We start from the raw sequence: 13,057 nt of genomic DNA on the forward strand, positions 1-13,057 counted from the left end.
AGAGGTGGATGATCTACTTAAGCATTATAAACCACCTTGGAGATTCAGGAAGCGAAAACCCTGCTATCAATGCATGATAAAATGCATCGGGCTGGAGGAGGCCAGACATATGGAGTCTTTCCTGTTCACGTTTTTTTGTCGGATACGATCAAAAAAGAATGGAAAGATCTGGAAAAAGGCCAGTTTTTCTCCAAAGCTCTCAAAAGGTTTCCTTTTGAAGAGGTTGAAGCGTTTGGAACCAAAACCAAAAGGAAAAAAAAGAAACCAAAAATATGCCGCTTTCTCTTAGGTGTCCAGACAGATCTGGCATTTGAGTATTTGGGTGTGTTGAAGGACGCCATGGATAAGAGCAGATGCGCTTTTAAAGAGAGCCTGGGACTTTTCCCTAGCGAACCCTAAACCGGCGATGGCCGCTAGAGTTGTTGCTAGAAATATGGAGTGCTGGCTGGAACAACTCAAAGGTCATGTGGTAGAAGGTACAGGACTTCCTGCCAGATTGGGAAAGAGAAACAAAGTCCCTTCGTTCTGAATTTAATCGATCAGGGATTTCGGATAGGTTTTACAGATGCCTCAAAGTCTGTTTTATGTGACAAACCTTCCAAGGGATCAGGGGAAGGCCTTGGCTATGAGATCTGTTAGGAGGAATTGATGCAACAGGGTGGCATCTCCCAAGACCTGAAAAAGATTAGGAGGGAAGGGGTTTTACTCCCACATTTTCCTGGTCAAAAAACTTTCAAGAAATTTTTTGCTGATTCTCAACCTGAGAATTCTGGACCAGTCCATAAAATACAAAAAAATCAGGATGGGTACAATTTTCTCTGAGAAATCTACTTGCACCCAGATGTTACATGGCGTCTACCAATCTGAGAGAGGCCATATAACAATCGCAGCCTCATCACAGAAGTTCCTGCAATTAGTGGTCAATCTGAGGGGGAAGAAGATTTGGCAACTGCAGTTCAGGGCTCAGCCTATCGTCCTCTCCCCGGGTATTCACAAGTGATGGCAGTCTCTAGAGTCCCTGAGACTGAAGGGGATACCAATAGTACCCTACTCGGATGATTTACTGCTGTTTGCTCACTTGAAAGCCCAAGTAGAGATCAACCTACAGGTAAGCCAAGCACATTTAAACGGTTTAGGCTGGCCTTTGAACCTTCAGAAATCAAATCTGGTGCCATCTCTAAGAGTAAGGTTTTTGGGGTATAGAATTTCTCCAGGAAGGTATGGAGAAGGGTTTAGCAGCAAGTACCCTCAAAACGCATAGTTTGTTTCTTTTAGTGCTATGGCAAAAATTTAGGCCTAGGCCCCTTATTACTTTTCCGAAGTGGGATTTATATTTAGTTCTACAGGGACTCACTAATGCTGCGTATCCGGTAGACTTAGTCCGCCGGACTTTGCAGCGTTGGTCCGCCGGACTTTCCGAACGAGCGGACTTGCCCACAAACTGGAATTTTCGGGTGGACAATCCGGGCCCCCCACCCTATGTGAGTATGGGGTACATCGTACCCATTCACCTGGGGGGAAAAGATGTCAATACAAAAACAGGACAAAGGTTTTTAAAGTTTATTAGCTCCGGGGTCTTCTTCTGACTTTTGGGGGTCTTCTCACTGGGCTCCTCTGCTATCTTCTGCTCTTTTACTAGCGGAGGAGCCCGGCTTTCTCTTTTGTCGCCGCCATCTGGGGGTTTTCTTCCCGACTTCTCCCGCTCGTTGGTTCTTCCTTCCAGCTCTTTTACTAGCATTGGCCCAGGCTTCTCATTCGAAGCTGTCGCCGCCTCCTTCCTTTTCTTCTGCCAATGTTAACACAAAGCTCTCTCCGGCTGTAATGCCAGGGACGTGTTGAGCAGCGACTTGTATAGGCATAAGGGGTGGGGTCACCGGGTGATGTCAGTCCCACCATCCCCTGGGACACTGACATAAGGGGCGGGGTCACCACGTGACATCACCCAGTGACCCCACCCATTATGCCTATATAAGCCGCAGCGCAACGTGTCCCTGGTATTACGGCCGGAGAGAGCGTCATGTCAATATCGTAAGAAGGCGTCGACAGCGACTAACAAGACTGGGCCAACGCTAGTAAGGGCTGGAAGAAGATAGCGGAGGAGCCTGGCAGGAGAACCAAAGAGCGGGAGAAGTCAGAAGATCCCCAGACGGCGGCAACGAAGGAGAAAGCCAGGCTCCTCTGCTAGTAAAAGAGCAGAAGATAGCGGAGGAGCCCAGCTAGAAGACCCCCGGAGCTGTCGCATAAACTAAAGTGTTGTGTGTGTACACTTTTTTTTTTTTCCCTCAGGTGAATGGGTAGGGGTACGATGTACCCCATACTCATTCACATAGGGTGGGGGGCAGTCATCTGGGGCCCCCCTTATTAAAGAGGTCTCCTGGATTCTGATAAGCCCCCCGCAGACCCAGACAACCAATGGCCAGGGTTGTCAGGAAGAGGCCCTTGTCGTCAACATAGGGACAAGGTGCTTTGGGGTGGGGGTCTGCAGGGCCCCTTCCCGAAAGCACTCTCCCATGTTAAGTGCACGCAGCTGGTACGGTTCAGGAGGGGGGTGGTGCTCGCTCGTCCCCATCCCCTTTCCTGACCGGCTGGGCTGCGTGCTCGGATAAGGGTCTGGTATGGACTTAGGGGGGACCCCCACGCCATTTTTCTGCCGTAGAGGTTCCCCTTAAAATCCATACCGGGCTACGGGGCTAGCGAAGTGTCAATATTGCCGATGGAGGCAGCGAACATTGACTGACTAAGCTAGTACAGTCTACCTGGAGTCATGTTCAAAATGAACAGACTTTACTCAGTGTGTGGGCAAGGCCATTCATTTGAAAAGTCTGGCGACTAGCACACAGCCGGATAGTTCGATCGTGTGTACGCAGCATAAGTCATCATTCGAGGCAATAGAAGAAATCTCATTAAGATTTCTAACACTAAAGACTATACTTCTGGTTGCATCTGCCCATAGAATTAGTGAAATGCAGGCACTATCAATCCAAGAGCCTTTTATAAGATGTTTGCCGGACAGTATATTCCTAAGGATGGACCCAGTCTTCCTGCTAAAGTTTCCTTGTCTTTCACCAGACACAGGAGATCCTTCTCACTACCTTTTGTCCCTTTCCTTCTGGGCCAGGTGAAGAGGCCTTCCACTATCTGGATGGTAGAAGGTGCTTCCTAAGGTATTTAGAGATAACAAGAAGTATTGGGAAATATCTTCACTTTTTGTCTTGATGGAAGGGAGTCGCAAAGGGAGTAGAGCCTCCAAAAGTATCCTAGGAGGATGGCTGAAACAAGCCATTAAAGAAGCTTGCCTATCCCTGGATGTGGAACCTCCAGAAGGAATCTTGCCTCATTTTTGTGGGCAGTGGTGGCCTCTTGGGCAGAGAGGGCCAGGGCATCACCTGAGCAAATATGTAAAGCTGCCACGTGGTCCAGTTTTCAACCTTTTTATAAGGCATTACCGTTTTGGTCTACTGTGGGCCTCAGACCAATCCTTTGGAGATAACCGAGCACTTCAGGAGGAGACCACTGCCTGTAAAACCTTCCTACCAAAGTGCTGTCCTGAAAGCGAAGGGAGAAAACCTTAGACTTACCGGTGGCAGTATTTCTGCAAGCCTTTCAGGACAGCAGCCTACTTCCCTTCCTAGGTTATATGTAAAGTATAATTATGGGGCTTGGTAATTGTCTGCTTATATCTTCCAGCGTGTCAGAGGTCTTCTCAATAATTGAAGGCATGGTGGAAGCAGCTGTATTTAAAAAAAAAAAAGGCGTCATCACGCAGTGTTTCCTGTGGAGAGGTGGAGCTACCCTCTCCAAGGTGCTGTCCTGAAAGGATCCTAGAAATACCGTTACTAGTAACTTTTTTTTTTTTTTTTTTTTTTTTGCGACACATCTACCTCTGACAAGTCTCATAGAATTAACAGAGGTTTGGGACCTTTTCAGGGTTCAAAATTGGCATAAATCCACATTCCGCTTGATCCTCTTGAGTCGCCCCTTCCCCAGATAGCAGAGCAGATTAAGGTGGTACACATTTTGGTGCCTAGGTATAATCATTCACGCCAACTTAGACATTTATGTTAAATGCGACGTAAATGCACTATTTCAAAAATTTTTAAGAAAAAAACAGCCAGCTCGGTAGTGGGTCTTTGTAACTTGATAAAAAATGATTTGGAAACCACAACTCTTGTATGCACAACAATGCACCCTTATGGATTCCTATACCTGTGTAATACCATATTCTGCTCCCTGATATGGAGGAAACGGGTACCTCGTATTCAAGCTGGAAACGCTACAGGAAGCAAAGGACTCATATTATATAGCGGCTCAATTGCAGCATTTGATGGGATGGCTAAACCCTGAATCCTCTGACCCTATAATATTGTACGCACACAACTTTCTGGTCATGGCCTTGTGAAATGCATAGAAGCGGGAGACCTTGAAACATTGTCCGACTATCCCACATTTGTACTCGTGGATTGAATATGGCATAAAGCCAAACACAACTTCCAATATGCAGGGTACGCTACCTGGTCCCGTATTTTGAATAGTAGAAATTACCCTGAACTTGGGAAATTGCAGGGTTTCTCAGCTTAGTCTAAGTTTTGGTTTTGTATATATTCCACAGAAATACCATGGCGGTCTTCTGCAGGACTTTCAGTCGCTAAGAATGGAATACATTCTACCGAATACCTTTTTTCCAATACTTGCAACTGAAACATGACATTTCTTGGGCATTAACTAGGCCTATAGTGCTTACACAACTAGTAACATTGTCTCAGAAGGGACAGATATCTTCCCTGTATGGTTCTCTCCTCTGTCAGGTATCTAAAGCTATGTCATTAAATTGTAGGGCTGGCTGGGGGGAAGATATAGGCCACATAACAGATGAGGAATGGTCCACTATACTGGAGAACATATCTGGGGTGTCACACTCTGCTTCCCAAAAACGTACTCAATTGATTATTCACCAAACTTGTCATACCCCATATAAATTGCACAAATGGCACAGAAGAGACTATCCATTTTATCTGGTGTACAATGGTACCCTTATACACATGCTTTGGAAATGTCTGAAATTACAAAGGTACTGGTCTGCAGTGATCAGCTCTATTAATAGAATATGGAATCTTACACTTGAAGTTGACCCTAAGCTTTGCCTACTTGGGTGGTTAGACAAGTAACTATACACGCCTCACACCTACACAGCCATTCTCAGAGTGACATTTATTGCCAGAAAACTCATTGCCACAAAATGGCTCTCAGTATTACCTCCTACACATACAGAATGGGTTACTGCCATAAATTACACCATTTTGAGGGAATAGCTGACCTAAACAGAGGTAGTCCAATGAAGTTCAAAAATATCTGGGAGGCCTGGCTGGAAGTTCCAGGTTTGGCCCCCCTGCAATTAGTCCAAACTAGAATCCTTGGTAGGACTTAGCCATCCGTTTAACCCGCAAGGGTCACGAGCCATACAGGCAGGGTGGGTAGTTGGTCGGACTGATGCACTACGACTCTATATGCAACTTGATCTGAAGCAATATACTTGATGTGGGGATATCTTGCTCTGCAGTGGTTAAATATATTTTAAGTGATAGTTAATATATTAACACAGATTCCCCACTCCACTGTTTAGGGGTGTGTGGAACCCCTGCCCCGCCAGGTGGTCTGGCTGAGGAGTGGAGCTGGGGAATGGAATACAAGGAACACGCTCAATATATATAGTAACTTAAAAAACAGACTCAGTTATGTTTTTATAATGTCTTATTTTGTATGGACTGTTGCTTTATATACAATAATGCAAAAATCGTATGGCTGGCTATATGACTGGATAATTCTGTGCCCTCCAACATAAGACATGTTTATTGTTAAACTAAATTTTTTTCTTTCTTGCCAATGAAAAGAATTGGATTAAAAATACTTTGCTGTAAATGGGCCATGTAGGAGTTGTCCACAAGCTGCATTCACTTCCTTCACTCCCCTGCTTCTCCTGTTGCAGGTACTTCTGGATATGGGAGATCATGTGACTTGCTCTCCATTCTTTTTGTTGATAGGCCAGTCAGGTCTTTGGCTTTTTGATAAGCCATAAAACACTGGTAACTGCAATGGCACTCAGAAAACAATGGTTTTCTGTGTCAGGGCTCAGACCAGAACGCAGTGTTTCACTTTCAGTCCCTGACCTCCTTAAAGCTGATTGAGACTGAAGTAAATGTAAAGCGATGTATAAATCCCTGAAATTAAGGCTGTGGCAAAAAAATATATACTTGCCATTACACGAACATTTACTAGGCCTATGCAATTTTAATCAGAAGGGAGCCGAGATTGTCAAGAACATTCTATGGTATGACACTTTTACATGACTTCTGCAACCCATTTGTCACAACTTTTCATAATTCAAGGACACACACTATGCATGTGTTTAAAATAGTGTTTGCATTTTAGGTGGGAAATATTGGTACCAAAGAAACCTGGAAGCAGGAAAAATCAGCTGCACTCAATTGGCTTTTCTTGCAGTATTTTTAATCAGTGTATAGATTGTATACAGTGATGCCTCCAACCCAAAAGGAGCCTTCCTTGATGTTTCACCACTCCTGGCTTGCTCACAAGGATTTGGGAAGGGGGACTTTCTCTATCCTTGTGAGAGCAAAAAATGTGTCGAAGACTGGTTTTGGTTTGGGGACAGATTATGATGGCTGGCATCTGGGTTATCCATGTGCAGGAGTGTTTGTTCTAAGAAACATTGGTGTTTTTTTATTTATTTTTTTCAACATTTATTACACCTCATTTTCATGTATTTGAGAGGCTAGAAAGACCCTATATAGCTTTTTGATGGAATATGTGGTGCTGCAATAGGCCAGTGAAGTGGTCGTGCAGCAGCTAAAAATTCCAAATTACTTTGACCATATCTGAAGAGGCTACTTGGGGCAGAGGGCAAGTAGGAGTGTATGACTGGTGTTTCAGTTCAGAAATCTTGGCCTTTTTTAGAAAGTCTATACAGTAGCATAAACTTTGGGGAAGGGCTAGCTTTCTATAAAAGGAACTTTTTTTTTTCCCCCCTTTTTGGGGATGGGGGAGGGGAGACTCTTGGTCCAGTGCTTAAACATTACTTTGACCCCTCAGCATTCTGTTTACATATTCTGTAACTTCCAACTAACCATTAATTCAGCTCTGCCAAACTTGCATTCATTGCTTTTTGTGTCTTGTTCCAGATGAATTTGGAATGGCTTACGACATTGATGGATGTATTTCAAAATGCGTCTTCTCAGCTAGGAAGCCAAATGGTGAAAGCATTTTCTTTGTGTCTTACCAAATCTGTATTTCATTTCGAGAGGTCAGTATGTCAAGTTATGTATTTGAATATTTAGTGTATCAGGAGGAGCTGGAACAAAGGTGGGTAGGAAAGTCTCAAATTCCCAGGTAGACAGAAACAGAACAAAGTTTTGTCAGGAAGCTAACACCGTTGGAGTATCTGACCTGAAACAAGGGACTTACCAGCTTCCCCATATATTTTAGTAAAAACTAAGCTATCAAACAACCCACATACAAGCTATGTTGACTTTTTTTCCAGTTTTTACCTGAGCCCCTATCTTTAGCCATTCGGCATCTCCCATGCATTCATCATTTGACCGTGGTGGTGAACCCTGCTCAGGCAAACCTTCTCAGAACCTGGCACCACTCCTTCAGAAGAAGCCTTGGCCATACTGTAGTGACCCAGAGAAACGAGAACAAATTTTTCTCAAGTCATCTTCCAGAACGGCACACCTGAGATGAGGCTCCTCCCTACAGGAATCACAATCAATCGACAGCTGTTTTAAGTCTCCACCCTTCCCCTTGATCTTCAGTTTTTGATTTGTGTTTCTCCCTACACAACAAAAAACTTTTTCTCCAGTCATCTTCCAGGACGGCACACCAGAGATGACTGGTCCACCTGACAGGAAACACAATCAACAACAAATTTAAAAGTCCCCACCCCTCCCTCAGACCCTCAGTTCTTGATTGTGTTTCCCACAGGATGGCAGCGAAACCAAGTTTCTTTCTAAAAATTTTTCTTATGGGGTCTGGGACCCCGTGTTTTTCTCGTGAGGTTCTTTCTTCCTGGGACTAAACAGACAGGGTCTGTGGTGCTCCCTTGTATACCCCCAGGTGAAATCTTGGGGGAGTATCCCTCACTCAAGGTCTCCTTAGGGAGCTTTGTATGAGCCTTGTGGGACAGGGGAGTTGTCCCAGTAGGCTATTCCCCTGTTGTCTTGGCTTACCTGCACATTCGTTGGTGGAGTGGTGAGTGCCTTTCCCTATGCGGAACGCGGTTGGCGTGCGTTCCAACGCCACAGCGCATGTCCGGAAGTCCAAGGGCGTCACTTCCGGGTATAGAGTTCCGGAAGTGGGACGGCTGGACGCACCGGCGTGCGTTCCAGCCTCAGTGCGCAGGACCGGAAGAGGCCGTACGTCATTTCCGGACGACGGACCTCCTTAAGATGGCGCCGATCGGCGCGTTTTTCAAACAGAACGGGTGTGCTGTGATACACCCAGTCTCCTCGCCCGGCAAAACGCTTTCCCGGCACTTGGAAAAAGACAACAAGGGGACGCTCGAGACCTGATCCAGCGATCCTGCAGGGCAGCAAATCGCCATGGAAGAGGAAGGTCCGTCTGAGCAGACAGCCGTTGAGGTCGCCACTGGGGGTGAGTGATCCAACTTTATTTAGGGGCAGGGTTCTCTGGGAAGAGCTCCTGTGCCCCTTTTAGGACTTGTGTAGCTAAATTGTCTATTTTTTGACTATTCCCAGGGACCGAAAGTTCTGCCCAGGGGTCAGCTGCTAGGTCTAAGGGGAAGGCTACTTCAAAGTCCAGGCGTTGTGGTTACTGTAACTCTAAGTTAGCACAAGACCACTCCAAACCTTTCTGCGATCGATGTATCATCAAGCTCGCAGGCAAGGAGACCGCTCAGGTCGTGAAGGAATGTAGGGCCTTACAAGCAGAAATGTTGGCTACCCTTCAATCTTTTCAGTCCACCCTTGTGAAGGGTTTGGAGGAAGTACCGTCAGAGAGAGAGACTCCTCAGTTACAGGAAAACTTTTCCACATCTTATGCGGAAAGTTCTCAGGGCCAAGTCTCCCTATTATCTGAGGTGGAGGAAGGCCAGGTCCCAGATTGTAGTTCTGGAGAGGAAGATTCAGACCAAGATAGCCAGGGGGAGGCTAAGCTTGGGGGATTTTTGTTCTCGAGTGAGGACATGGAAGGTTTATTAAAAGCCATTTACACCTCAGAAGATATTCAGGTTCCCTCTGCTCAAGTCTCAGCTCAGGATAGAGTATATAGAGGTTTAGGAAGGTTACAGACCAGAACCTTTCCCATCCACCAGTCTCTGAAGGAGATAATCCTCAGAGAATGGAAGGAACCTGAACGCAAGCTTCTCAAACTGAAAGCTTGGAAAAGGAGGTGTCCCTTTAAAGATGAGGAGGAGGAGAAATTTTTTAAAGCTCCTCGCTTGGATGCAGCCTTAGCGCAGGTATCTAAGAGGTCCGATTTATCCTTTGAAGATTCTGGAAATATCCAGGATCAGATGGATAGAAAGTCGGAAACTTTACTCAAAAGAGCCTGGGAGGCGAATGCGGCAGCAATGGCGCCTGCCCTAGCTTCCGCCTGTGTAGCCAGAAATGCTGACACCTGGCTTGGCAAATTAATGGATCATGTTTCCCGCAGTAGGGAGGCTAAAGAGATCGTAGACTCGCTGGAGGTAATCAGTCGAGCAGTAGCATATGTGGCAGATGCAGCAGTGGAGACTGTTAGGACCACAGCTAAAGCAGCAGCACTTTTGAACTCTGCCAGGAGAGCTCTATGGGTCAAGACCTGGGATGGGGATTTTACTTCCAAGTCTCGCCTATGCGGCATCCCCTTTGAAGGTTCCTTGCTGTTTGGTTCAGGCCTAGATCAAGTTTTGTCCCGATCTACGGAGAAGGGCAAGAAATTTCCTGTAAGGCCCAAGAAGGAAAGGGGTAAGAAATTTTTTCGAGGCCCCTATTCAAAGACCCATCATAAGGGGAAAGCTGAACAAAGGAGGAAATGGAACTTGGGAAAAGGAAAAGAAAAAAGTGCAATTCTTTTCTCCAGCTCCGGAGCCTCTCAGAAAGAAGGCAAATGACGCCACCGTAAAGGTAGGCGCAAGACTCAGCGATTTCCTTCCACAGTGGGAAAGGATTACGCAGAGTCCATACATTTTAAACCTTTTAGAAGTGGGGTACAGACTGGAGTTTCAGACTCATCCCCCACAGGAATTTCTGGTTACTTTTCCTCCCAGGGACCCAACCAAGGCAGAAGGGTTACTGAAAAATCTAAAGGAGCTAGCAGAGCAAAGGGTTATTACTCCAGTACCAACCAATCAGCTTACCCAGGGTTTTTACTCACACGTATTTGTGGTTCCAAAACCCTCAGGAAAATTTCGGTTGATAATAAATTTGAGAAGACTCAACCGTTACCTGCTTCACAAAAAGTTCAGGATGGAGAGTATTTACTCAGTAAGAAAACATCTGCAGAGAGGAGTCTTTATGGTCACTCTGGACCTAAAAGACGCTTATCTACACATACCCATTGCTCCCGAACACCAGAAGTACCTACGCTTCGCAGTTTGCATACAGCAGAGGATACAACACTGGCAGTTCAGGGCTCTTCCCTTTGGGCTGGCGGCAAGTCCAAGGATATTCACAAAGGTGTTAGCCGAAGTAGTAGCATACCTACACCTGCAGGGGATAGGGTTAATACCCTACCTGGACGACTTGCTGATCTACAGTGTGGATCAGAGGCAAGCAGTAATAGACAGAGACATCGTGTTAGAAACTCTGGAGACCTTGGGCTGGATGGTCAGTCGGGAGAAGTCCTCACTGACTCCATCTCAGTCCAAACTATACCTAGGCTACCTGTTAGACTCGCAGGCACAGAAGGTATTCTTACCAACAGAAAAGGTAACGAAGGTCCAGAATGCGGTTGTCACCCTTCTCGAAAGAGGAGAAGCCTCTCTGAGATATATAATGAGATTGCTGGGCCTCATGACGGCCTGCATTCCGGCAGTAACCTGGGCACAACTCCATTCTCGGGAGCTTCAGTCTTTTCTACTTGCCTCATGGGGAGGAAAAAGAGAAACATTAGAGAACAGAGTACCCATCACAGAGGAGGTATCTCGTTCTCTGCGGTGGTGGCTCGACCCACAGAATTTGTTGAATGGTCGCCCCTGGTCTCAGGTAAACCCTTTGGTCTTAACCACGGATGCCAGCGCTTGGGGTTGGGGGGCTCATCTGGGAGACCGATATACCCAGGGGTCCTGGAACCACAGCCAAGCCAGGGAGTCTTCCAATTTCAGGGAGCTTCTGGCAGTAGGCAAAGCCCTAGACTATTTCCGAGAGGAACTGCAGGACAGGGAGGTTCAGGTCCTCTCGGACAACCTGGTCACGGTGGCATACCTAAACCACCAAGGAGGGACAAGGTCGGACAAACTAAGACGGTTAGCACAACAGATCCTTGTGAAAGCAGAAAGGAGGGTACTTTCACTATCAGCGATTCATATAAAGGGCTCACTCAATCTGCAAGCAGATTTTCTAAGCAGACAGCCCATCCTTCAAGGGGAAGGGGGATTGAACAAAGAAATCTTCTTCCTGGTGTGCAGAAATTTTGGCAAACCAGAAATAGATTTGTTCGCTTCCCGGGAGAATGCGAAGGTTCTCAGGTTTTTCTCCCTTTACAAGGATCAAGAAGCAGAAGGGATAGACGCTCTTGTACAAGTGTGGGATTTCAGGCTGGCTTATGCCTTTCCCCCATTGGTGCTCCTTCCCAGAGTCCTACAGAAATTAACCTACTCAGGGTCAGACCTGATACTGATAGCACCCTGGTGGCCCAAGAGAGTTTGGTTTCCCACCATTCAGAGTCTCGCGATAGCTCCCCCACTGCGTCTGCCGGTGCAACGAGACCTACTCAGTCAGGGTCCAATCCTTCACCCCGACCCGGGTCGTCTCTCTCTGACAGCATGGCTATTGAGAGGGAAATACTCCGAGACAGGGGCTGTTCGGAAAAAGTGATAGATACTCTTCTCCTCAGTAGGAAAGGCGTCACCAGAAAAATGTATGCAAAGGTCTGGAAAGTCTTCTCCCACTGGCTACAGTCTAAGGAGGGGGCTCTCCAGATGATACCTACCATCCTAGACTTCCTTCAGGAGGGGGTGGACCAGGGTTTGGCAGTTAGCACCCTAAAGGTCCAGGTGGCAGCCCTGTCCGTGTTTTTTGATAGGAAGCTAGGACAGGAGCCGCTAATAAAAAATTTTGTCAGCCAGGGAAAGGGTAGTTCCAGTTAGGTCGGTCAGTTGCCCTCCATGGGATCTGTCCCTGGTTTTAGATGCCCTAACAAGGGGGCCTTTTGAGCCGGTGGCTCAAATTCTTGTCATTTAAGTTGGCCTTCCTCCTGGCTATCACTACGGCCAGGAGGGTGAGTGATATACAGGCTCTGTCGATTAAAGAGCCGTTTTTGCGCATCCTAGAGGATAGGGTAATCCTCACTCAGGATCCTCTTTATTTGCCAAAGGTAGCTTCATTATTTCACAGAACACAGGAGATTATTCTCCCGTCCTTTTGCCAGAATCCTAAGAATAAGGAAGAGGAAAGATTTCATTTCTTAGATGTCAGGCGTTGTCTCCTAGTCTATTTAGAAAGGGTGAAAGACTTTAGGAGATCCAGTCATCTATTGGTCACTTTTTCAGGGAAGAAAAAGGGTCTTCAAGCATCTAAGTCTACGATAGCTAGATGGGTTAGACAAACCATATCCATCGCTTATAGACAGGCAGGTAAACCAGTACCAACCCGCCTTAAGGCGCATTCAGCCAGATCCCTAGCGACCTCCTGGGCAGAGAGGGCAGGCGCCTCAATCGACCAGATCTGCAAAGCAGCAACATGGACGAGCCATAGAACATTTCTGAGGCACTACAGAGTGGAGCTGTTGTCCCCTCAGGATTTGGCATTTGGCAGGAAGGTCCTACAAGCGGTTGTCCCGCCCTAAAGGTAGGCCTGAACTTCTTGCTTATCCTCTCAGGTGTGCC

The 13,057-nt window shown here is 46.5% G+C and overlaps 1 protein-coding gene across 1 annotated transcript in view; it reads left to right on the top strand.

Moving 5' to 3' along the window:
* LOC143930436 (zona pellucida sperm-binding protein 4-like) overlaps positions 1–13,057 on the top strand; it is a 113,036-nt gene that overhangs the window by 19,167 nt on the left and 80,812 nt on the right. Inside the window, exon 2 of the mRNA XM_077454751.1 lies at positions 7,194–7,315. Coding sequence (XP_077310877.1) covers positions 7,194–7,315 — 122 coding nt within the window. The remainder of the gene's footprint in view (positions 1–7,193; positions 7,316–13,057) is intronic.

The sequence above is a fragment of the Lithobates pipiens genome, unplaced genomic scaffold (assembly GCF_037356315.1).
Source record: "Lithobates pipiens isolate NorthernLeopardFrog02 unplaced genomic scaffold, aLitPip1_a1.2 Scaffold_25, whole genome shotgun sequence".
Lineage (NCBI taxonomy): Eukaryota > Metazoa > Chordata > Amphibia > Anura > Ranidae > Lithobates > Lithobates pipiens.